At 42.7% G+C, this 27303-nt stretch overlaps 1 protein-coding gene across 1 annotated transcript in view; it reads left to right on the forward strand.

Moving 5' to 3' along the window:
- The first annotated feature begins 710 nt into the window (after positions 1 to 710).
- The window catches only part of LOC141252918 (tetraspanin-18-like), a 75342-nt gene continuing 48749 nt past the window's right edge, over positions 711 to 27303 (forward strand). Inside the window, exons 1-4 of the mRNA XM_073670678.1 lie at positions 711 to 767; positions 5030 to 5224; positions 23999 to 24073; positions 24149 to 24247. Coding sequence (XP_073526779.1) covers positions 711 to 767; positions 5030 to 5224; positions 23999 to 24073; positions 24149 to 24247 — 426 coding nt within the window. The remainder of the gene's footprint in view (positions 768 to 5029; positions 5225 to 23998; positions 24074 to 24148; positions 24248 to 27303) is intronic.

Here is a 27303-nt window from a genome sequence, read left to right on the forward strand (position 1 = left end):
AACTTCGTGAATAATGACTCGTTAGCCACATTTTATACATCAATTTATTTCTGCATAACATATCTGTTCTCATGAACACCTCATCAAATTTAAAATGGGAACGGAGGTAACACATGTAAACCATATGGCAGTGGATAGAATTATATTTTAATTATCTTCCTTTGAAACATTGTGTAGCATGACATGCATTATATACCGTACAGTTACTGTTTTGTCAAATATCCTCCGAGGTATCAAGGTAAACATAAAGGGAATATGTCAGCAGATTTTGCTATGTAATCTGAAAACAGCAGGAGATAGAGGCTGAAACACAGAATTCAGGGATGTGTCACTTGTCAAAGTGCTGTTGTTTACTAACTGTGAAGGATTTATCATTAAGAGATTAACATTGCCAGACTAGTCCGGTAACTAAGTACCTCACTGTCTATGGACTTTCTACACAGATAACCTGGTGAGCTTTCTCAGCTCTGCCTCATTCTAAATCTAAAAGCTCTGATTGTGTCAGAACGGCTGCACCCAGTAATGTAAGTGATATATCATTGGATTCAGCTTCTCTTTGCCCACATCAGGCTGCTCTCAGATGAGTTAGAAAAAAACTGTTGACAGATTCTCTGTAATAAGTACGATTTTATGTTTTCTTGCTACTTAATGGACGCAATTTTATTAAAGTTTATTTATTTACTTTATAGATCAATCTAGAAATACAAAAAATGGGGATCTTGCTCTTCATGAAGTATATGATGTTTCTCTTTAATGTTCTCATATTTGTAAGTATTCACTTTCTGAGCAATATGAAAAGTATAAAAATATGTGCAAACTTTTGGCTTGCGATTAAAAATGCATGACTGCTTACAAAATAGTTACAGTATTTTAACCTGTCCTAGACCCTTTTCCATAGAAAGATGATATGAGGATTATTTTTCATTGCTTATATATGTAGCTCCAGCTTTTTCTGTAGTAACAATGATGGTAATAACTCTCACCAGCAATTTCTGTGCAATTGCTTAGTACAAATGTCTCCATGCAGTGCTATTGTTCAGTGCAAACAAAAAGATCAATAATAAAACTAGGATTTATACTATTCAAATTGATTGTGTTTAAATGTCATTATAATCAAAGTTATCCATTATGTAAATGTTATAATCTACTGAGCATATTCCACTATGATCTAGCAAAATGTGTATTTACCATGATTGGATTGATATAAAACTTTTTCCACAACACATCCTTCATCTGTGATTTTAAAATTTGCTCCTGATAAATATATCTTAAAGAGTTATAAACCATTAAAGGGTATCCTCATCTTCCTGTGAATATGCCATAAATGTGCAAGATGAGGATACCCCTTTAAAGGGAATCGGTCACGTCCTAGTTGCTATGTACACTGTCTCTATTGCTTTGTTAGTGATGCAATGTGCATCACTAACAAGCTGTTTTCATGAAAATCGGTGGTATTTTAATGCTTTTCTAACGTTTTATATACTTTGTCCTACCTGCTGTATTCAGTCATAGGGGTGTGATTCTCAGATTCAGTCAGTGGTTGCACATGCTTCATTCACACAGAGGATTTTGAGAATCCCATTCTTATGATCGGTCTTAGTATCCAGACCCACAGCAATCTTAAATGTATAATTTTTTTCATGGATAGCAGATAAATGTTATTTATAGGACAATCCCTTTAAACTCAACTTGTATAACTAAATATTACCATCAATATGTTTTTCGTGTGGGAAGAAGCCCATGGAAATTTATGTAGAATATAAAAGCTCCATGCAGATATGACTTTTGGTTAGATTTACACCTACATTCTCAGTGCTGAGCCACTGCTCTTCCTCGTATACTCTAGAATTATTTAAATCATTTTGGCAGAGAGCTTTAGTATTTATTTAACTTTATGATTGAAGCATTCCCTAAAATGAATCATTTAAGTACAGTATCTCACAAAAGTGAGTACACCCCATCACATTTTTGGAAATATTTTATTATATGTTTTCATGGGACAAAACTGAATATATGACACTTTGATACAATGTAAAGCAGTCAGTGTACAGCTTGTATAAGGCTAAGTGCCCACGATGCAGAAAAGCTCCGGATTTTTCCTGAGCGTTTCTGCATCTCCCTGGCAGAAAAAACGCATGTGGATTGTACATGCGGATTGTACATGCGGATTGTACATGCGTTTTTCCTGCCAGGGAAAAGCGGAAGTGAAGCGTTTTTCACATGCGATTTCGCATGCGGGTTGTCAAGCGCTTTCCAAGCGATTTTAGCATCACTTGGAAAGTGCTCGACAATTTGGTCACATTATATAAATCCATGCAAACGGCATGGATTTATATAGTGTGACCAAGTTAATTAAAAAAAAGACTATACTCACCTTCTGATAGCCCCTGGTCTCCTTATCCGATGCGTCCGGTCTTCCCAGTGTCTCGCGGTTGTGTAAAAGGACCTGCCATAACGTCATTTAGTCATGTGACGGGTGACGTGACCGCTGATGTCAACAGTCGCGTGACCCGTCACATGACTAAATGACGTCATAGCAGGTCCTTTTAGACCATCGTGAGCTGCCGGGGATCCAGGACACACCATAGAGGAGACCGGGGGCCATCAGAAGGTAAGTAAAATGTATATTTTTTATTTTAATTATTTTTTTTTCAGGTACTATGGTACCCGGGTCTGGAGGAGAGTCTCCTCTTCTCCAAATCCATGTACCATCCGCACATTGAATCGCTTAATATCCACATGTGCACGTGTTGTCATGCGGATACTAAGCGATTCAATGCAAGTCAATGGTGGCGAAAACGCCGTGATTACGCAAAATAATTGGTAGTGCTGCGGATTTTTCCGCAATGATAATCCACAGCAGAAATTTCCGCAGCATGTGCACAGCACATGGGGATTATCATTGGGGAACATGGCAGACCTTCTACCAAGCATTTTTTAAGCGTTTCTGCAGCGGAATTGCCGCTGCGGAAACGCTTAAAAAATGCATAGTTGGCACACAGCCTAACAGTGTAAATTTGGTGTGCCCACTAAATAACTCAACACACAGCTATTAATGTCTAAACCGCTGGCAACAAAAGTGAGTACACCCCTAAGTGAAAAGTTTGAATATTTTGTGTGGCCAGTGGCCACCATTATTTTAAAGCACCGCCTTAACTCTCTTGGGCATAGAGTTCACTGGAGCTTCACAGGTTGCCACTGGAATCCTCTACCAGTTCTCCATGATGACATCACGAAGCTGGTGGATGTTAGAGATCTTGCGCTCCTCCATATTCCATTTGAGGATGCAGCACAGATGCTTAATAGGGATTAGGTCTGGAGACATGCATAGCCAGTCCAGCGCCATTACTCTCAGTTTCTTAAGAAAGGCAGTGGTCATTTGGGGTTGTTATGATTTTGGAATACTGCCCTGCGGCCCAATTTCAGAAGGGAGGGGATCATGATCTGCTTCAGTCACAGTGCATGTTGGCATTCGGAAACCTCAAGGAACTGTAGCTCACCACAGCTGTTAGCACTCATTCAGCCCCAAACCATGACACTCCCACCACCATGCTTGTCTGTAGGTAAGACACAATTGTCTTTGTACTCCTCACCTGGTTGTTACCACACACGCTTGATACCATCTGAACCAAATAACCAAATAAGTTTATCTTGGTCTCATCAGGCCACAGAACATGGTTCCAGAAATCCATGTCGTTAGTCTGCTTGTCTTCAGCAAACTGTTTGCGGGCTCTCTTGTGCATCATATTTAGAAGAGTCTTCCTTCTTCGATGACAACCATGCTGACCAATTTGATGCAGTGTGCAGCCTATGGTCTGAGCACTGACAGACTGTCCCCCCCACCCCTGTAACCTCTGCAACAATGGTGGCAGCACTCATACATCTATTTTGAAAAGACAACCTCTTGATATGATGCTAAGCACGTGCACTCAACTTCTTTGGTTAACCAAGGCGAGGCCTGTTCTGAGTGGAAGCTGTCTTATTAAACTGCTGTATTGTCTTGGCCACCGTGCTGCCGCTCAGTTCCAGGGTGTTGGCAATCTTCTTATAGCCTAAGCCATATTTATGTAGAGCAAAAACATTTTTTTCAGATCTTCAGAGAATTCTTTGCCATGAGGTGCCATGTTTAACTTGCAGTGACTAGTATGAGAGTGATAACACCAAATTTAACACAGTTGCACCCAATTCATACCAGAGAATTTGTAACACTAATGAGTCACAAAACAACGGGGAGGGAAAATGACTAATTGGGCAAAATTTGGCCATTTCCACTGAGGGGTGTGCTCACTTTTGTTGTCAGCGGTTTAGAAATTAATGGCAGTATGTTGAGTTATTTAGAGGGCACACCAAATGTACACTGTTATGCAAGTTGTACACTGGCTACATTACATTGTATCAAAATGTCATATCTTCAGTGTTGTCCCATGAAGAGGTATAATGAAAGATTTACAAAAATGTGAGGGGGTGTACTCACTTTTGTGAGATACTGTATATTTCATCAAGGTGGCCATACAGTTTCCACCTACATTGCCTGAACCCATCATTCAGTTGACCAGCTGACTATATATATTTGATGTTCAGCCATATTTGGGATAAAAGATTAACCATGTTGGATTTCAGCATGCATGGCCCTCTGTTTTTGAGAACTAAGCCAGTGCCAGAGATCCCTGGCAGTGGTTTATTATCCTTTTTCTGTTAAAGGAAACCTGTCATCTTAAAAACTGCTATTAACTTGCAGATGCTGAGTTGGCTGTCAGTCAGGGCTGGGGCATTGTTACAGCAGACGCTCACTATGTACTAAGTGGTGACTGAAGCCATGCCAGCCATGCTTCTATGACTGAAAGCCTGATGCAGCCAGGAGGAGTAAAGTTCATATCCTCCCGGCAGCCAGACTTTCAAATGTGGCAGCCACACGACTAATAATTAATAATGGTGAATGGCCCACTTTAGTAAAAATAATTTCACTAACTTATCTAATTTTGGACTCTTTTTTCATTAACTCTGATAATATATTCCATTTTTTTTGCAGTTGGGAGGCATTTGTCTCTTAGGAATAGGTATTTGGATTGTTGCTGATCCTGATGGATTTCAGACTGCTTTATCTTCTAACCCTTTATTAAGCGCTGGTGGGTACATCCTACTTATTGTTGGGTTGGCGCTTTCACTACTTGGATTCCTTGGATGTTTCGGAGCAATTCGGGAAAATAAACCGCTGCTCTTAATTGTGAGTTTTTAGAAGCAGAGGTTTGGTGGATTTATTTTGCCACTCTGTGAAAATAAAAGAAAGAAAATATATAATTATACTGTAGATGCTTTTTCTTTGCACGCTATTATATCATGGAGAATATGCCAGACATCAGAGTTTAATATACGGTATTATACATCACTCTGTCAGGGAGGTGGTGATCGAGTAAGCATCCAGTCCGTAAAGTATATGTAGATAGAAGAACTCGACACTCAGGGGTATGCAGTGGAATAGCAATCCAATAACAAAATACATAATGTTTCGGTTATAAATTCCGGACCTTCATCAGAAAGTAACGGATTGGCATGAATGGAGCAGTTCAGGGAGAGCCTCTGCACATACGACTACGGTTGCCTTACCTCTGTGCTTCTCTCCCTGAATTGGTCCATCCACGGCAATCTCTCCACATAGACATCAGAATTTAGTTATGTCTGTATATTGTATTGAACAGAATGTACAAAAAAATGTAGTCACAGTTTTTTTTTTATTCTACAGTCACACTAATAAATGGTTTGCAAAGCTGAAAGAACCCTCCTCTGCAAAAACAGTTCTTTATTAAATACTTATTAGAAAGTTATATGTATAAGACTTAGAAATGAGCAAATATTTTTGAGTGGAATTGATTTCTACTCGAATTTTACAAAAATCTGCATTGGCCAAAATGTTAAATCTGTGTAATCAGCATCTGCCCAGATTCAACAAAATGGCGGCCTCTTGCTGCCATTTTTCTAAACTGTAAAAAGACATGAAAAGGTTAAAAAATAAAAAATCCTTATACTCAATTTACTGCTCATCACTTCGTCCCCTCCACTCTTCACCATCACAGATCTAGCCCTTGCTGCGTCTTCTGATCCCTGCTGTAGGCACTGAAATCTCTGGGCCTCTCACACTGAGCCAGGACGTCCAGCTGATGAGGCCCAAGAGGGTTATGGGCGCTTGATGGTGAGGAATGGAAGGGATTGGAGAGGTGAGCGATAAAGTGAGTAAAATATATATTTTTATTTTTTACATATTTCGGTATTATGCTCTGGGGTGGTACATGCAAATTCAAATTTTGCTTGATCCGAGTATCTCAATTAATACCCTATCTTTTAATATCTGTAACAAGCAGAGTGTCTTGGCATCACCTAGGGATAATGGAAATTTTAAAAATCCATAATATATATGGATAATTGCATACATATAACACTATTTTACTTTTAGGCAAGTGTGAAAAAATTCAGCACACTTAAGAATGCTTTCAAAAATAGATTCATGGGAAGTGTTATAGTTGATTTTAATCAATTAATAAAATCCAAAGTGAATGACCAAAAGAGAAATCTAAATCAAGTCAATATTTTGTAAGACCACTCTTTACCTTCAACAAAGCATTAATTTTTCTAGGTACACTTGGAAACTGTTATTGAAGGAAATCAGTAAGAAGGTTGTTCCAATCATCTTGGAGAACTGACCACAGATCTGTGGATTTACATTTGTGATTATCCTTCTGTCTCTTCATGTAATCCCACACAGACTCAATAATGTTGAAATCAGGGCTCTGTGGTGTCCATATCATCTCTTCAAGGGCTCCTGTCCTTATTCTTCATGTTGAAAATAGTTCTTTATGACATTGGCTGCATATTTGGGGTTTTTCTCCTGCTGCAGAATAAATTTGGAGTCAATCAAATGCCTCCCTGATGATATTGCATGATTGTATTTGGATGTATTTCTCAGCATTGAGGACACCAAGAATTGGGCAACATTGAGGACCGTAAACTCAGTATTCAGCCAAGGAAATTTAGTGCAGCAGATGAGAGACCCATAATGCTTACTTCCTTTTGATATCAGGAGATGTCTAGCAATGCCATTAACTCAGAACTGGCAGCAATCAGTGGGACACAGCTATCCTCATCTACTGTTTTGAGAAGTAAATCCAGAAATGATCTTCTGGAAGAATTTAAGCCAAAACCCATATTTCTGACATGAAAACAAGACCAATGGATGGAACTATACATGAAAACATAGAAACTGGTGTGCTAAAAAATAGCATCAGGTGCCATGGACTGATTATTCAAAATTTGAAAAAGGTGGCTCTAACAGAAGGCAGTTTGCTGAATGTCTGGAGAGTGGTACAATAATGAGTGACTGTAGGCAACAGGAGTTGGTAATTTGGTCAGTATTTATTGTGTCCTCAAATCTGTGAAATATAGGCAGATATTTATCCACCATGCAGCAATACCATCAGGGAGGCATCTGACTGGCTCTAAATTTATTCTGCAGCAGGACAATGATCTAAATCACTCTGCAATGTTAAGAGCTATCTTCACCATAAAGAAGAACAAAGAGTCCTGGAAGTGATCATATGTCCCCCAAAGACTCCTGATCTCCACATTATCGAGTCTGTCTAGAAGTACACAAAGAGACCGAAGAATTAGCCAAGCGACCATCAACAGAAGATCCATGGATAATTTTCCAAAATGCTTAGAAAAACCTACCGAGTTTCTTCAAAAACTGTGTGCAAGTGTACAGTATGTAGCAAAATTGATGCATTGATGTTGTTTTGGGTGGACTGGTTACATCAAATATTGATTAGATTTACATTTCTCTTGTATGCATTCAATTTGTATTTTGTTAATTGATAAAAAATAAACTATTAACACTTCTATTTTTTAAAGCATTCTTACTTTGTAGCATATTTTGCAAACTTTTTCACAGTGCTGTAAATGTGATATAGTAATACATAGTGATATACTGTAATAATATATTTGCATCATGAGCGTTTATACGTGTTATAGTTATACATCCGCACCATATTCAAGTAGTAGTTTATATACAATAGTTATAGTGCTAGAAAGCTACAGTTGAAACCAGAAGTTTACATACATTACATAAAAAGACACATATGCATGTTTTTCTCAATATCACATGAAATCAGAATAAACCTTTCCCATTTAAAATCAATTAGGATTACCATAATTTTTAATATTTGCCAAATTCCAGAAAAATGAGAGAGCGAGAATGGTTTAAGGCATTTTTATTACTTACTGCAAAGTCAAAAGTTTACATATACTAAGATTACTATGCCTTTAAACAATTCTGGACTACCCATATGATGATGTCATGTGTTTGGAAGCTTCTAGGTTTTTTGACAACATCTGAGTTAATTAGAGACACACCTGTGGATGAATTTAATGCACACCTGAAACACACTGCTTATTTGTGTAGCATCATGGGAAAGTCTAAAGAAATCAGCCAAGATATCAGGAAGAGAATTGTGGACTTGCACAAGTCTGGCTCATCCTTGGGTACAATTTCAAGATACCTGAAGGTGCCTCATTTATCTGTACAAACAATTACAGGTGCATCTCACAAAATTAGAATATCATCAAAAAGTTAATTTATTTCAGATCTTCAAAACAAAAAATGAAACTCGTATATTATATAGAGTCATTAAAAAATAGAGTGATCTATTGCAAGTGTTTATTTCTGTTAGTGTTGATGATTATGGCTTACAACCAATGAAAACACAAAAGTCATTATCTCAGTAAATTAAAATTATTAACAAAAAACACCTGCAAAGTTTCCTAAGCATTTAAAAAGGTCCCTTAGTCTCAGTGGCGTACCGCCAATGGCGGCAGACCACGCCACTGCTATGGGGCCCGTGGCAGGAGGGGGCCCGTGAGTGCCCCAAGCAGCGTGGAAACGAGGAGGATAGGTGAGTAGGAGGTTGCGGCAGTGGAGGAGCGGAGCACACACAGTAGCCGCTGCTGCAGCTATCACGTGTGCTCGCTGCTAAAGGGACATGAATATTCCCTCTTCTCCACTCCCATGGGCGTGGAGAAGACGGAATATTCATTCTCTTTAGTAGCGGGCACGGAAGAGCGCTGAGCCCCGGCTCATGCTGTCAGTGCAGAGGAGTGAATGAGCCGGCAGCAGCTCACCTCAGCTTCTGAGAGCGCGCGCTGCTCAGATGCCGACATGAGCTGCTGCAGACAGGACTCAGCGCTGGAGCAGAGGTGAGGAAGGAAGGTGAGTATAAGTGTTTATTGTTTTGTGTGCAGTGATTGGGGGATGAGGAGGCCACACATGCCAGGATACTTGGATTGAGGAAGCCACACATGCCAGGATTGGGGGATTGAGGAGGCCACACATACCAGGATTGGGGGATTGAGGAGGCCACACATGCCAGGATTGGGGGATTGAGGAGGCCACACATACCAGGATTGGGGGATTGAGGAGGCCACACATGCCAGGATTGGGGGATTGAAGAGGCCACACATACCAGGAATGGGGGATTGAGGAGGCCACACATACCAGGAATGGGGGATTGAGGAGGCCTCACATACCAGGAATGGGGGATTGAGGAGGCCACACATACCAGGATTTGGGGATTGAGGAGGCCTCACATACCAGGAATGGGGGATTGAGGAGGCCACACTTACCAGGATTTGGGGATTGAGGAGGCCACACATACCAGGATTGGGGGATTGAGGAGGCTACACATATCAGGGATTGTGGGATTGAGGAGGCTACACATATCAGGGATTGTGTGATTGAGGGGGCCACACATGCCAGGGATTGTGGGATTGAGGGGGCCACACATGCCAGGGATTGTGGGATTGAGGGGGCCACACATGCCAGGGATTGTGGGATTGAGGGGGCCACACATGCCAGGGATTGTGGGATTGAGGGGGCCACACATACCAGGGATTGGGGGATAGAGGAGGCCACACATACCAGGGATTGTGGGGGCCACACATACCAGGGATTGTGGGATTGAGGGGGCCACACATACGAGGATGGGGAAATTTACCAGTAGCTGCTGCATTTCCCACCCTAGGCTTATACTCAAGTCAATAGGTTTTCCCATTTTTATGTGGTAAAATTAGGGGCCTCGGCTTATATTCGGGTCGGCTTATTTAAAATATACGGTATTTTAAAATCAGTGAGTACATGGTGCCCATAATACTGCAGGACTGTGGCGTGCATTATACTCTATGGGGGCTGCATTTTACCCTATGGGGTGTGTAATATACTGTATGGAGGACTATGAGGAGTGCATTATATTCTATGGAGGACCATGGGAAGTTCATTATACTATATGGAGGATTATGGGGGGCGCATTATACTATATGGAGGTTTATGTGGGGAGCATTATACTATATGGAGGATTATGGGGGCGCATTATACTATATGGAAGATTATTGGTGGTGCATTATACTATATGGAAGGCTATGTGGCGCCATTATAATATTTTGAGGGCTATGTGGGGGGCCATTATACTGTATGAAAGCAATTATACAGTGTGAAGGTTAGTGTGGGGTCATTATACTGTTTGGAGGGCTGTGTGGGGGCAATGAGAGTGTATGGAGGGCTCTGTGGGGTTCACAGTTGGGGGATTATACTGTGTTAGGGTCACCATACTTTGCCGTGGGAGTTGATGTGGGGTACAATAGGGTCATTATACTGTGCATGTGGAGGCTAATGTGAGGGGCACTTTTGTTGGCATCATACTTTATGGGGGCAATGAAGGAGGAATCTACGACTTCAGAAGGAGGTAAATTACTATGTAAAGGCTGGAAAGTTATGAGAGCTGCTCTTCTGTGACACAGACAAATATTTATTTTTTGTAGGTGGGGGGGCCCAATTAGAGCTTCTGCTATGGGGCCCCATGACTTCTATGTACGCCCCTGCTTAGTCTGTTTCAGTAGGCTACACAATCATGGGGAAGACTGCTGACTTGACAGATGTTCAGAAGGCAGTCATTGACATAGTCCACATGGTCCCAGAGTTCCAATTTTCATTTGGAAATGAAGGTCCCAGAGTCTGGAGGAAGAGAGGAGAGGCACACAATCCAAGCTGCTTGAGGTCTAGAGTGAAGTCTCCACAATCAGTGATGGTTTGGGGAGCCATGTCATCTGCGGTGTAGGTCCACTGTGTTTTATCAAGACCAAAGTCAGCGCAGCCGTCTACCAGGAAATTTTAGAGCACTTCATGCTTCCCTCTGCTGACAAGCTCTTTGGAGATGGAATTATCATTCTCCAGCAGGACTTGGCACCTGTCTAAACTGCCAAAAGTACCAATACCTGGTTTAAAAACAACAGTATCACTGTACTTGATTGGCCAGAAAACTCGCTTTACCTTAACCCCATAGAGAATCTATGGGGTATTGTCAAGAGGAAGATGAGAGACACTAGTCCCAACAATGCAGACGAGCTGAAGGCTGCTATCAAGGCAACCTGGGCTTCCATGACACCTCAGCAGTGCCACAGGCTGATCGCCTCCATGCTACACCGCATTGATGCAGTAATTGATGCAAAAGGAGCCCCGACCAAGTATTGAGTGCATTTACTGAACATACATTTCAGTAGGCCAACATTTCAGATTTTAAAAACATTTTTCAAGCTCTTGTTATAACGTATTATAATTTACTGAGATAATGACTTTTGTGTTTTCATTGGCTGTAAGCCATAATCATCAACATTAACAGAAATAAACACTTGAAATAGATCACTGTTTGTAATGACTCTATATAATATATGAGTTTTCACTTTTTGTATTGAAGAACTGAAATAAATTAACTTTCTGATGATATTCTAATTTTGTGAGATGCACCTGTATATGCAAGTACAAACAAGATGGGAATGTCCAGCCATCATAACACTCAGGAAGAAGACGGGTTCTGTGTCCCAAAGATCAACGTGCTTTGGACCGACATGTGCATATCAAGCACAAAAACAAAAAAAGACCTTGTGAATATGATGGCGGATGCTGGTAAGATTGTATCAATATCCACAGTGAAACGAGTAGTGTATCAACATGGGCTGAAAGGCCACTCTGACAGGAAGATGCCATTACTCCAAAAGAAACATAAAAAAGCCAGATTAATGTTTGCAAATGCACACAGGAACAAATACCTTAATTTTTGGAGACATGTCCTGTGGTCTGATGAACCTATAATTGAACTTTTTGGGAATAACAACCATCGTTACGTTTGGAGGAAAAACGGAGAAGCTTGGAAGGCTAAAAACACCATCCAAACTGTGAAACATGGGGGTTGCAGCATCATGTTGTGGGGTTGTTTTGCTTCAGGAGGGACAGGTGCACTTCAAAAAATAGATGGCATCTTGAGAAAAGAAGATTATGTGGCAATACTGAAGCAACATCTCAAGACATCATCCAGGAAGTTAAAGCTTGGACGGAAATGGGTCTTACAAATGTACAATGACCCAAAGCATACTGCCAAAATGGTAACAAAGTGGCTTAAGAATAACAAAGTCAATGTTTTGAAGTGGCCATCACAAAGCGCAGATCTCAATCCTGCTGAAAATTTATGGGCAAAGCTGAAAAAGCAGGTGCGAGCAAGGCGACCTACTAACCTGGATCACTTATACCAGTTTTGTCAGGAGGAATGGGCCCAAATTCCGACCAACTATTGTGAGAAGCTTGTGGAAGGATATCCCAAACATTTGACACAAGTCATTCAGTTTAAGGGCAATGTTACCAAATACTAATGAAATGTATGTAAACGTTTCATTTTGCAGTAAGTAATAAAAATGCCTTAAAACATTCTCTCTCTCTCATTATTCTGGCATTTGGCAAATATTAAAAATGATGGTAATCCTAATTGACCTAAAACGGGAAAGGTTTATTCGGATGTCATGTCAGATATTGAGAAAAACATGCATATGTGTCTTTTTATATAGTGTATGTAAACTTCTGGTTTCAACTGTATATCTAGCACAAAGATACAAAAACCCTATGCTGTAAGCAAAACTAGTAATATGACATTTGTAGCGTCGGCGTCCCTGCCTCCTGCTAGGCAGGGACGCTGTTCCCCTCACCTCTCCGCTCCGTGCCTGGCGTCTTCCTCCCGCTCTGCTGGCAGCGCACGCTCCTCCCCAGTCACTGTGCTTAGGGCGCGCGCGCTCCCCCTCTCTTAAAGGGGCCGCGCGCGCCGCCCTAAGGAGTCCTCGGCCAATGGCCGGAGGACCTCTCCATATATAAGGCACCTCCTCCAAGATGGAGGTGCCCGAGCAATGTTGTTGCAAAGCCTTCACTCTGCTTCAGCCCTCAGGTCCCGTTACCAGTTACCTGCCAGTCACCTGCCAGATTCCTGCTTGTTACCTGCCAGTCACCTGCCAGATTCCTGCCTGTTACCTGCCAGTCACCTGCCAGATTCCTGCTTGATACCTGCCTGATATCCGCTTACCTGCTTGCAAGCCTGCGGTCCGACGGTCTGCCTTCCGACACCTGTCAGTCTGTCTATGGACCAGCCTGCCCGCTCACCTGGGAGCGCTCACCTGCTACCTGCCTGCTTGCCTACCTGGAGGCTCTGCCGTCACTTGCCGTGACCACCTGCCTGTCCAGAGACTCTTGCCCGCTCACCTGGGAGCGCTCACCTGCTACCTGCCTGCTAGCCTACCTGGAGGCTCTGCCGTCACTTGCCGTGACCACCTGCCTATCCAGAGACTCTTGCCCGCTCACCTGGGAGTGTCCACCTGCTACCTGTCTGCTAGTCTACCTGGAGGCTCTGCCGTCACTTGCCGTGACTACCTGCCCGTCTACCCAGAGACTGTCCCTGTCACTTGCCGTGACTACCTGCCCTTCTACCCAGAGACTGTCCCTGTCACTTGCCGTGACTACCTGCCCGTCTACCCAGAGACTGTCCCTGTCACTTGCCGTGACTACCTGCCCGCCTTCCCTGGGTGTCACCCGATCCTTACAAGGACTGCCCCTTTGTATAGTTGCTCTGTGGTTCCACCTCCCAGACCCGTTACAGTTTGCTCGGGCCATGGAACCCAGTGGCACCCAAGCTCCCTCTCTCTCGGACCTATGTCATGAACTGTCCCGGCAGAGGTCCCAACAGGAATCCATCCTGAGTCACCTGCGGAATGTCAACTCTCGCCTGGACACTCTGACTGCTCCACCAGCAACCACCGCTAGTGTCATGACTCGCAACCCGGCAGCGCCGCTGCCCACCAATACCATGGTATCCTGCCCCGGACCCCGGCTTTCTGCACCTCCTCGCTTTGGAGGCGATCCCGCTTAAGCTCGGGGCTTCATAAACCAGTGCACCCTGCACTTTGAACTCCTGTCCCACCAGTTTATCTCCGACCGGGCCAAAGTAGCCTTCTTTATGTCCCATCTCACGGGGGAGGCACTGGCTTGGCTAAATCCTCTATGGGAGAGAGGAGACTCCCTGGTGTCCGACCTGCCAGCCTTTCTCACGGCTTTCCGGAAAGTCTTCGACGAACCCGGACGGAAGACCTCATCCGCATCATCTCTGCTACGCCTCCATCAAGGAAATCTCACCGTGGGTCAATATGCCATACGGTTCCGTACTCTTGCTTCGGAGCTGGCCTGGGATAACGACGCCCTGGTGTCTGTCTTCTGGGAGGGTCTGTCCGGCCGTATTAAAGATGAACTCGCCGGTCGGGACATTCCTACCACTCTCGACGACTTAATAACACTTGCCACCTGGATTGACATCCGGTTCCAGGAGCGCGCCAAAGAGGTCACCCGTGAGAGGAGGTTTCCATGTCTAGCCCCTACCTTCCAGAAACCCGTCACTCCCTCCGTTACTCCCCAGGCACACTCACCTGAGCCTATGCAGGTCGACCAGACCAAGATGGTCAAAACCCGTCAAGACTTACGCCGTGCCGAGGGGAGCTGCTTCTACTGTGGCAGTAAGGAGCACCGGATCCGTTCCTGCCCGGAGAGGTCGGGAAACGCCTGTGTCTAGGATCGCTCAGAGAGGTCGCCCTAGACAAAAGTAAACCCTCTCCATCCCTGATGCTGTCAGTCTCTATCATCTGCGGAGAGAACTGCTATTTTGAACTGGCTCAACTTGACTCAGGAGCTGCTGGAAATCTCATCTCTCAATCCCTGGTAGAAAAATACCGCATTCCCACCAAACCTCTGGCCGTACCTTTATCTGTCGCCGCCATGGAAGGGGGCCTCTTACCACATCCCATCCAACTCATCACCGAATCTCTAACTCTACAGGTGGGAATGCTGCATTCTGAGAGCATCTCCTTTCATGTTCTGCCTGGACTCTCTCACGCACTCTTGCTAGGCCTACCTTGGCTCCAGAAACATGCACCCGTGCTTGACTGGCAGACCGGAGAAGTCCTTCGCTGGGGACAGGACTACCATAAGACTTGTCTAGTTCCCGTTCATCCTGCTCGTCCTTCTCCTACCCCAGTCAATCTACCCGGTCTACCGGTTCCCTATTGGTCTTATGCGGATGTCTTCAATAAAAAAGAAGCAGAGACATTACCCCCTCATAGACCATACGACTGCCCAATTGACCTGATACCCGACTCTACTCCTCCCCGTGGGCGTATCTACCCTTTGTCCGCTGCAGAGTCCCGGTCCATGTCAGAATATATTGAGGAGAATCTGGCCCGGGGATTTATCCGGAAATCTACCTCCCCGGCGGGAGCAGGCTTCTTCTTCGTCAAAAAGAAGGACGGCTCACTCCGTCCATGTATAGATTATAGAGGTCTTAACCAGATTACAGTGAAGAATAAATACCCCCTCCCGCTCATTCCTGAATTATTTGACCGTCTGAGGGGGGCTAGAATCTTCATCAAACTGGATCTCCGTGGGGCGTATAACCTGGTCCGTATCCATCAGGGGGATGAGTGGAAGACGGCATTCAACACCCGGGACGGCCACTATGAGTACCTTGTAATGCCCTTCGGTCTTTGTAACGCTCCTGCCGTCTTTCAAGAGTTGGTCAATGACATCTTCCGTGACCTTCTCTACTCCTGCGTGGTGGTGTACCTGGACGACATCTTGGTCTTCTCTCTGGACCTTCCTACTCACCGGAGGGATGTTCGTCAGGTCCTGCTCAGGCTCAGGCAGAACCACCTCTACGCTAAATATGAGAAGTGCATCTTTGAGCAGACCTCTCTTCCATTTCTGGGCTACATAATCTCTCAGACCGGCCTACAAATGGATCCTGAGAAACTGTCTGCCATCCAGAAGTGGCCCGGACCAGAGAGGTTGAAGGCTATTCAGCGGTTCCTGGGCTTCGCCAACTATTACCGCCTCTTCATACCGCACTTCTCTTCCCGGACTGCCCCTATCTCTGCGCTCACCCGTAAGGGTACTAATCCCAGAGAATGGCCGCCTGAAGCAGAGGAAGCCTTTCTTTCCTTAAAACAGGCTTTCTCCTCCACCCCGGTGCTGCATCGTCCGGACGGCAACAAACAATTCTTCCTAGAAGTTGACGCTTCCTCCTCCGGAGCCGGGGTGGTACTTACCCAAAAATCATCTTCCGGAAGAATGGTAACCTGCGGCTTTTTCTCCAAACTCTTCTCCTCTTCTGAGAGCAATTATTCTATAGGAGACCGAGAATTATTGGCCATTAAGCTGGCACTGGAGGAGTGGCGTTACCTGCTCGAGGGGGCTCTTCACCCGGTAATAATTTACACAGACCACAAGAACTTGGCCTATCTCCAGGACGCCCAGAGACTTAACCTGCGCCAAGCCCGGTGGTCCTTGTTTTTTGCCTGCTTTGATTTCATTCTTCATTTTCGGTCGGCTGACAAAAACATCAAAGCGGACGCCTTGTCCCGATCCTTCCTGGTGTCTGATCTTGAGGAGGAGCCTAAACACATCATCGATCCCGCCAGAGTAATGCAGTTGGCCCCCGTGAGTCTAAATCGTCTCCCTCCCGGTAAGACGTTCGTAACGGTACCTGATCGGGAGAAGATCCTACACTGGGGTCACTCGTCTAAGCTAGCTGGCCACGCCGGTCAGAAAAAGACCCTCCAGCTTATTACCCGGCACTACTGGTGGCCTACCCTGCACAAGGACGTAATAGACTTTGTTTCTGCCTGTGTGTCCTGCGCCCGCAACAAGGTTCCGAGACACCTGCCAGCCGGTCGCCTCCTTCCTCTTCCAGTACCTGCTGCCCCCTGGCAGCATATAGCTATGGACTTCATAACAGATCTCCCTGTCTCTGCCAGTTGTACGGTCATTTGGGTGGTCGCTGATCGGTTTTCCAAAATGGCTCATTTCATTCCCCTGCCAGGCCTCCCGTCTGCACCCGAGCTGGCTAAAGACTTTATCCGCCACATCTTCCATCTCCATGGCCTGCCCCTCCACATTGTGTCGGATCGTGGGGTTCAGTTCACCTCACGCTTCTGGAGAGCCACATGTAAGCTGCTAGACGTCACCCTGGACTTCTCCTCCGCTTACCACCCACAGTCCAATGGTCAAGTGGAGCGGATCAATCAGATCCTGACCAGTTACCTCCGGCACTTCGTTAATGCCCACCATTCAGACTTGGTGGATCTCCTACCATGGGCCGAATTCTCTTACAATAATCACGAGAGCGAATCTTCCTCCAAATCCCCGTTTTTTGTAGTCTTCGGTCAGCATCCTCGGATCCCATTTCCCGTCTCCACCTCGGTGGACAATCCGGCTGCGGAATCTCTCGTTAGCAAATTTTCCTCCATTTGGGAGAGTACCCGATCCGCACTCCTTCAGTCATCCGAGCGGATGAAAAAACACGCTGACAAAAAACGCCTGGATCCTCCACAATTCCGTCCTGGAGATAAAGTCTGGCTCTCGTCCAAGTATGTCCGGCTCAAGATTCCTTCCTACAAGTTAGGGCCTCGGTTCATCGGCCCACTGGAGGTAGTCAAACAGATCAACCCGGTGGCCTATAAATTGAAACTCCCGGCCAACTTGCAGATCCCTAACTCCTTCCATGTATCTCTCCTCAAACCCGTGGTACTTAACTCTTTTTCCAAGTCTACAGGTACGCCTCCTGCTCCGGTTTCCGCTGAAAACGAGTTTGAGGTAGAGAACATTCTGGCCACCAAAAGGGTAAGAGGAAAGACCTTTTTTCTAGTAGATTGGAAGGGGTTTGGTCCTGAGGAGAGAACGTGGGAGCCCCGGGAGAACATACATGCCCCTCTCATCTTTGGTAAATTTCTGTCTGGCCTAAAAAATGGGGGGCCTAAAGGGGGGGGTACTGTATCGTCGGCGTCCCTGCCTCCTGCTAGGCAGGGACGCTGTTCCCCTCACCTCTCCGCTCCGTGCCCGGCGTCTTCCTCCCGCTCTGCTGGCAGCGCGCGCTCCTCCCCGGTCACTGTGCTTAGGGCGTGCGCGCGCTCCCCCTCTCTTAAAGGGGCCGCGCGCGCCGCCCTAAGGAGTCCCCGGCCAATGACCGGAGGACCTCTCCATATATAAGGCACCTCCTCCAAGATGGAGGTGCCCGAGCAATGTTGTTGCAAAGCCTTCACTCTGCTTCAGCCCTCAGGTCCCGTTACCAGTTACCTGCCAGTCACCTGCCAGATTCCTGCTTGTTACCTGCCAGTCACCTGCCAGATTCCTGCCTGTTTCCTGCCAGTCACCTGCCAAATTCCTGCTTGATACCTGCCTGATATCGCTTACCTGCTTGCAAGCCTGCGGTCCGACGGTCTGCCTTCCGACACCTGTCAGTCTGTCTATGGACCAGCCTGCCCGCTCACCTGGGAGCGCTCACCTGCTACCTGCCTGCTAGCCTACCTGGAGGCTCTGCCGTCACTTGCCGTGACCACCTGCCTGTCCAGAGACTCTTGCCCGCTCACCTGGGAGCGCTCACCTGCTACCTGCCTGCTAGCCTACCTGGAGGCTCTGCCGTCACTTGCCGTGACCACCTGCCTGTCCAGAGACTCTTGCCCACTCACCTGGGAGCGTCCACCTGCTACCTGTCTGCTAGTCTACCTGGAGGCTCTGCCGTCACTTGCCGTGACTACCTGCCCGTCTACCCAGAGACTGTCCCTGTCACTTGCCGTGACTACCTGCCCTTCTACCCAGAGACTGTCCCTGTCACTTGCCGTGACTACCTGCCCGTCTACCCAGAGACTGTCCCTGTCACTTGTCGTGACTACCTGCCCGCCTTCCCTGGGTGTCACCCGCTTCCTTACAAGGACTGCCCCTTTGTATAGTTGCTCTGTGGTTCCACCTCCCAGACCCATTACAACATTATTCTGATACTCTAGGACATACCCCATGCATTTATGGAATATTTATACAATGCAATCATTTCAAGGATCAAAGTAAAGGAAATTGTAGGATAAGATGAATACTAATATGAACATTTACTAATATGAACATTTAGGAGCATTGCATGGCAAATAAGCCTCCTTGCCTTGGCATGCCAGAGCTGGTATGTCACTCTCCACAAGGAGAATCGCTACCCCTTAGACCTCAGTCCAGAGCCTCTCACTTAGCCAAATCAGTTCTCATACTTTGCACTGACGAGGGCCATTGGCCCGAAACTTTGTGTCTGCAAATTGAGATTCTGATTTGGCTAATATCCTAAGTCATATTGCAAGACTTGTTAAAGGGTTGATTGTGACTTGTAGGATTGCTGCTTTCAATAGGTGGCGCTATAGAGTTCAAGTCCTCTTTCTCTCTGAAGAGGCAATTTGCATATAGAACAGTTGAGGCTGTGTAAAAGCAATTAAATCATGCAGAAACAGGGACTCCAACATAATATACAAGCACGCCGAAGATGCTTGGAAAGCACCCGAGTGTGCTCTGTGAAAGGGTTAAACGAGCACACTCACTCATCACTAATGGAAAACTATGTTCATTGAGTCATGTAGGAGGACATTCCACCAGTTTAAAGCGTAACAGTCATTTTATTTAATTTTTTTCATAAATCAATAATATGCATGAAAATATGCAACTTCGTGATATATCATATCAAAGAAATCTGCTTCTTTCTCCACCATGACTGATTTTTTATTTTCAAAATTCTCAAGTCCTGGGTAATATCTGTATTCAGAAGACAGATTTTTGCATAAATGAGATAGGAGATGACAGTAGCTATTGATAAAATTCTATGTAGATGGAAGGAGAAAGCTGTCTCTAGCTCCTCCCTTTTCCTCGCCTCCCTCTTATACATATAATGTCATCATTAGCAATTGCAATCTCCTATCTCAGTATTGTAAAACTCTGTCTTCACTGAATCAAGATTTTATCTGGAAATTTAAAATTTTGAAAATGAAAAAATCAGTCCTGGTGGAGAAAGAAGCATATTTGTGTGATAATATACAGTATATTAGAAAGTTACTTATTTTCATGTGTACTATAGACGTATGAAAAAAAAATTAAAATGACAGTTCTGTTTTAAGCATTTTAAACTTGCCACATCATGGTATACAGGTTATAGAGGTGAATAATATGTCCTGTATATATATTTAATTTTTAAATTTCTTATCGTCGTTGTGGAGATATGAAAGTTTTATTTTTATTTGTGATAAGTCCAAGGAAGTGCTACCAGAGATTATTTATGTTTTCCCCTGCATGATGGAATAAAAATAATATGCCACTGGAAGGTCAGAAGAACATGCCTTCTCCTGTGAGATGTAATGACACACAGCCCTGCTCTAAGTCCTGATCTCTGCACTTTCTGTGTAAAGCAGAGCTGAGTGTTATTACAAACATCTTTTTCATCTCATGGCATTCCGTATGTGGGGAAGATGGGATATTCCAGTGCTTAGTGTGATTATAAACACTTCCAGGTTTCATCTTATGGCAGTCAGTGTGGACATCTGTCAGTGTACTGGCCGGGTGCGTGCAGGTAAATGGCATTGGATGCATCCAGGTGTATACCAATGCCAATGCCACTTACCCACGCACAGTACTTTTTGAAGAAAGAATAATCTATTTCATTTGTGTCGGTGCTGAGGTTCTTTGTATTTATCTACAGGATTCCTATCTTTTCCACAAAGCTTGACCACTTTTATAGCAGTTTGCTGGCTTCCTGTTATCTATATAATGACGTATGATGTCACAAGACTTCAGTGATGCAGTTTATGGAGAAAAAGGAACAAAGCTATTACATTTTATATATATAATTTGGAAAGTAGGCAGTGTTTATAAAAATATACAAAAGATATTAGAAAGGGGACAAGATAATACCGTATATACAATCACATATAAATATAAAGGATAAACAAAGGAAAATTAGTAGACCTGATGTCACTGAAATGGCTAAGAACTTAGCGGAGGGGAATGCTCTGATTGGAAAATGATGCAGTCCTATAGGGAGCTGTATCTCCCAGCATTGAACAATGATTGTAGGTTATATCTTGCTTTTAGAAGGTACAAGCCACACCTACCTACCTCCCCTTGGTGACCTCAGCTATAGGCAGGTAAATGGGATGTGTCTCAGGTATCAGAACTAATGGGATCCCCGATTTTAAGGATATCTGCCCCCCTGGAGGTCCCAGGAGGGAGATATTAATGTCATATTTACAATCATTATTTTAGCTTTCTATAGATAGGAAACATGGCTTATCCAACTTTGTCCATCTGGCCGATTTTAATTCGGGGCTGGTGTGTAGATCGCACAGTGATGGAAGTAAATGCACTATATTCACCACTTCATCACAACACCGAAAATATGTCTACAATAACTATAAGACCTACAACAGTCACAAACAAAATGCTGGAGTGATACCTTAAAATGAAAACTACTTTCTATATAGTTCAATAGCCAATATTGCATGATGTGGAAAGTTTAACATGCTATAACTTGTGAAAGGTCCTCTTTAAATATTAAAGAAGTTAAAATTAGTCACGCGAGATAAGTCCTATCTAACACAACTATTTACATTGTTATTTTACTCTTTCTATGAAGCTATTTTTAATTTTATTCAGCTATTCTAGAAGATTGTTCAGTTTACCTTTGGACAAAAATATAGAGTGGGTACAGAAAGTATTCAGACCCCTTTAAATTGTTCACTCTTTGTTTCATTACAGCCATTTGGTAAATTCTAAAAAGTTCATTTTTTTCTCGTTAAAGTACAATTTGCACCCCATCTTGACTAAAAAAAGAAACAGAAATGTAGACATTTTTGCAAATTTATTAAAAAAGAAAAACTGAAATATCACATGGTCATAAGTATTCAGACCCTTTGCCCAGTATTGAGTAGAAGCACTCTTTTGAGCTAGTACAGCCATGAGTCTTCTTGGGAATGATGAAACAAGTTTTCACACCTGGATTTGGGGATTCTCTGCCATTCTTCCTTGCAGATCCTCTCCAGTTCCATCAGGTTGGATGGTGAACGTTGGTGGATAGCCATTTTCAGGTCTCTCCAGAGATGCTCAATTGGGTTTAGGTCAGGGCTCTGGCTGGGCCAGTCAAGAATGGTCACAGACTTGCTCTGAAGCCACTCCTTTGTTATTTTAGCTTTGTACTTAGGGTCATTGTCTTGTTGGAAGGTGAACCTTCGGCCAAGTCTGAGGTACAGAGCCCTCTGGAAGAGGTTTTCATCCAGGATATCTCTGTACCTGGCCGCATTCATGTTTCCTTCAATTACAACTAGACGTCCTGTCCCTGCAGCTGAAAAACATCCCCATAGCATGATGCTGCCACCACCATGTTTTACTGTTGGGATTGTATTGGGCAGGTGATGAGCAGTGCCTGGTTTTCTCCACACATACCGCTTAGCATTATCACCAAAAAGTTCTATCTTTGTCTCATCAGTCTAGGGAATCTTATTTCTCATAGTCTGGGAGTCCTTCATGTGTTTTTGAGCAAACTCTATGCAGGCTTTCATATGTCTTGCACTGAGGAGAGGCTTCCGTCGGGCCACTCTGCCATAAAGGCCCGACTGGTGGAGGTCTGCAGTGATAGTTGACTTTGTGGAACTTTCTCCCATCTTCCTACTGCATCTCTGGAGCTCAGCCACAGTGATTTTGGGGTTCTTCTTTACCTCTCTCACCAAGGCTCTTCTCCCACGATTGCTCAGTTTGGCTGGACGGCCAGGTCTAGGAAGACTTCTGGTGGTCCAAAACTTCTTCCATTTAAGGATTATGGAGGCCACTGTGCTTTTACGAACCTTGAGTAATGCAGAAATTTTTTTGTAACCTTGGCCAGATCTGTGCCTTGCCACAATTCTGTCTCTGAGCTCCTTGGGCAGTTCATTTGAGCTCATGATTCTCATTTGGTCTGACATGCACTGTGAGCTGTGAGGTCTTATATAGACAGGTGTGTGACTATCCAAATCAAGTCCTATCAGTTTAATTAAACACAGCTGGACTCCAATGAAGGAGTAGAACCTTCTCAAGGAGGATGAGAAGGAAATGGACAGCATGTGACTTAAATATGAGTGTCTGAGCAAAGGGTCTGAATACTTATGCCCATGTGATATTTAAATTTTTCTTTTTTAATAAATTTGCAAAAATGTCTACATTTCTGTTTTTTTTCAGTCAAGATGGGGTGCAGAGTGTACTTTAATGAGAAAAAAATGAACTTTTTAGAATTTACCAAATGGCTGCAATGAAATAAAGAGTGAAAAATTTAAAGGGGTCTGAATACTTTCCGTACCCACTGTACTATGTATGTTAAATATTGCAAGTAAAAGCATTCAGTCACAATAGGATAGATCAAGCTGTGTCTAATACCAGTAATGCTGAAGCAAAGCATTACCAAAGTAATACTTTGCCAGTTCTGCACTAATGTAAATTATGAAATGATTATAAGTAAATTGAATGTTTCTATTTAGTAATGATATACCTGGCCCTAATGAAAAACTTAAAGGATTAAAATTACCTAATTTGTATTTATATAATTTGTTCTTAAATTTGATTTTATATTATTAATTAACTAAATCAATCTATTGGTACAAAAAACAATGCAAATTGCTATAACATTTTTGCAACAATATCTCCTTTATTGTTGCTAATTCTTTGGTTTCTTATCTAATTCTTATTCTAATAATTTATATACATTTTACTTTTCATTTATTTCAGTTCTTTATACTCATTTTGGTCTTATTCATTGTGGAACTTGTTGGTGTTATCCTTGCTTTGACCTATCAGAAAATGGTAAGTTGACAATTTGAGAAAGGTTGCACAATTTTGTCAACTGCTTGCCTCTAACCCTAGTTCTTTGCTTTTCAGATTAAGCAAGAACACTTTCTGCTTGAGTTGCAGAGGTATTACAAAGGAGACAATTCTTCTGAAGTTTTTAGCCAGTCCTGGAACACCATTATGATTGCAGTAAGATTCACTAAAGGCTGCTCCTAAGAATAATAGCAATAATTACAAAATAAAGTTCAATTTAAAGTTAAAGGCCACATATCTTAAAGAGGTGATCAAACACTGATTTAATACTAAATATCTGTTTAATTCAATAATCTAATTGTTGTCCTAATATACTTTAAAAAAAAATAAAAAATTCCCTGCTGTTCCCTCTCTCTTTTGATGCCATTTCATTTGAGAATCCCGAGTGTCAAACAAGACGTCATCAGGGGGGCAGAAGCTACAATCATTGCCGCAGCCTCTTACCCCAACTAAAATGAAGCATCATCCAAAACAGACAAGCCCTTTTGGGAGAGGGACTTGTCTCTGTGTTTCCTCCTCACAGGGTTCTCTCTTTACAATGTGCAATGCCAGTGCTCTCTTGCTGGCTTGTCACTTCTCATCAGAGCTGGCGAGGGAGCGCACTGTCACTAAACATCTGTTGGAATTGATAACAAACGCATGATCAGTACAGCAGGAACTATCCCAGCCCCTGAACACAGGCATCACTGATGATGCTTCATTTCAGGGTGGAGACAAAGGCTGCGGCAGATGTCTCTTTGAGTTTCCAGCATGCACTGAGGATTCTCAAACAAAATGTCATCAAACAGGAAGTTGGTAAAAAAAATAAAGAAGTTAGAGTAGAGAGGGAAAGGTAGAGAATTTTTAATTAAAGTATGTTAGAAAAGCAATTAGATTATTATATTAAATAGACATTTAAGATTAAAGCAGTGTTAGTTTTGGACCACCCTTTTAATTTTGTACTTTCTGTTGTATTTGCTTCTGGATTTCAAGATTTCTGAATTTTGACATTCATTAAATATTTTTATTGTTTACTTCAATATATCATGGAACACACAAATTCAGCTAGTTAGAGTGATAGTATAATTATATGAAACGTGCCTTGTGACAAGCCATGCACTAATGTGATCAACAAATACCAGGTTAAATTTTCATACACTCATAGTTTGCTATGGAATGAGAGCAAGAAGAGGCTTTGAAAATTATGACAAATAATTAGGTATATAAAATATATCGAAAAAAAAAATCTTACTATATCACAATAGTATACCCTCAAATTTATAATATACCACTACATTTTCCTAAACATTTCCAGCATTTCACTCAGCACTTTATACTCCCTAGAACCTTCATGCAGTTTATGATTTAACCCCTTATAAACACAGCCAGGCTTGGTGTTCTTTACCTGGCCAGAGTTTTCAAATCTGACGTGTTACTTTATGTGGCAATAACTCTGGAATGCTTCTGTATATCCCAATCATCACAAGTTTGTTTTTTCGAAACTTAGTTCTTTATATTATTAGTAAAATGAGGTTGATATGATTTGAGTTTTATTTATAAAAATATCTGAAATTTAACAAAAAAATTTAAATTTGGCAATTTTAAACTTTGTATGCTCTTTAATCATATGACACAGCATAAATAAATACAATTTACCATATGCTTGCTTTATACCTGCATCATTTTTGAAATGTCTCATTATTTTGTTAGGATATTAGAATTTTAATTAAGATTTTAAAATAGTTATAAAAAAACTTAAAAATTTGAATCACCCCCTTGTTTACCTACTAAAAATCAGGAAATTTAAAAAATAAAAAATATATATATTTGGTATCACATCATCCATAAAATTCAAAATATAAAAATTAATTGACCTGATCAGTAAACACTTTAAAAAAAAAAGTCAAAACTCCAGAATTGCAGTTTTTTGGTCACTGTAACACTGCAAAAAAAACAATAGCTCACAAAGCAGATAACAAGCCCTCACACACTCCAATGATGGAAAAAAAATAAAAAAAATATGGGTCTTTAAAAATGGTGGCACAAATCAAATAATTTTTTTCAAATTTCTGAATTTTTTAAGCCACTATAAGAGTAAAAACCTATATATGTTTGGTATCACCGCAATTGTACCAACCTGGAGAATCACGATGTCAGGTCATTTTTACTGCACAATTAGCATGGTAAAAATCAAACCCAAAAAATTATGGCAGAATTGCATTTTTTTCACCATTTCACCACACTTGTAATATTTTTGCCATATTCCCTTACTCTATGTGGTAAAATCAATGGTGTCAATCAAAAATACAACTCATTCTGCAAAAACAAGTCCTCATATGGCTATATTGGTGGAAAAATAAGAAAATATGGTTATTTTAATAAAGACTGGGCTAGCTCCTGCTCTACCGAGCATAAAATATATGTAATTTTCAATATTTCTAAAGCTTAAAATCTTAAATAAAAAAAAAAAAAATGACTGTCTATATGTTATGAAATACATATATATGTATATTGTAAGGTAGCGCTAATGATCATGTTGAGGGGCACTCACTTCACCGGGTCAATTAAAGCACACATGCAATGTTTTCCGGTAATATGAAGTCCAGCAGTTTATTACACATCATAAACAGCTTATAACATAGTCCATCTCAGTGGCTCGCAGGAATGTTACACATGTAATATCCTAGAGCCTTTCCAGTGGCAGATATGCCCGCTTAGCTTCAGATACAGCCTTCAGCAAGGTAACAACATCAATGTCCATTTCAAGTACCGATTTTACCTTTGCCGGGTCTAGCGGCTTCCATCAGCTCTGCTCTGCCAAAGCTGTGGCTTAAGGCTCACCAGGTGTGGCCTCCAGGCCACGTGCCTTCCAGGGCTAATGGTGTCCCAGACACAGGGATCAGGTCTCTTGCCTTTTTCCCTGTTTCAAAACCACCAGGATATATATACAGTACAGACCAAAAGTTTGGACACACCTTCTCATTTAAAGATTTTTCTGTATTTTCATGACTATGAAAATTGTACATTCACACTGAAGGCATCAAAACTATGAATTAACACATGTGGAATTATATACTTAACAAAAAAGTGTGAAACAACTGAAAATATGTCTTATATTCTAGGTTCTTCAAAATAGCCACCTTTTGCTTTGATGACTGCTTTGCACACTCTTGGCATTCTCTTGATGAGCTTCAAGAGGTAGTCACCGGAAATGGTTTTCACTGCACATGTGT

This window comes from Phyllobates terribilis, unplaced genomic scaffold (assembly GCF_046119375.1).
Source record: "Phyllobates terribilis strain yellow unplaced genomic scaffold, ASM4611937v1 Scaffold_2__4_contigs__length_985480577, whole genome shotgun sequence".
NCBI classification, from domain to species: Eukaryota; Metazoa; Chordata; class Amphibia; order Anura; family Dendrobatidae; genus Phyllobates; species Phyllobates terribilis.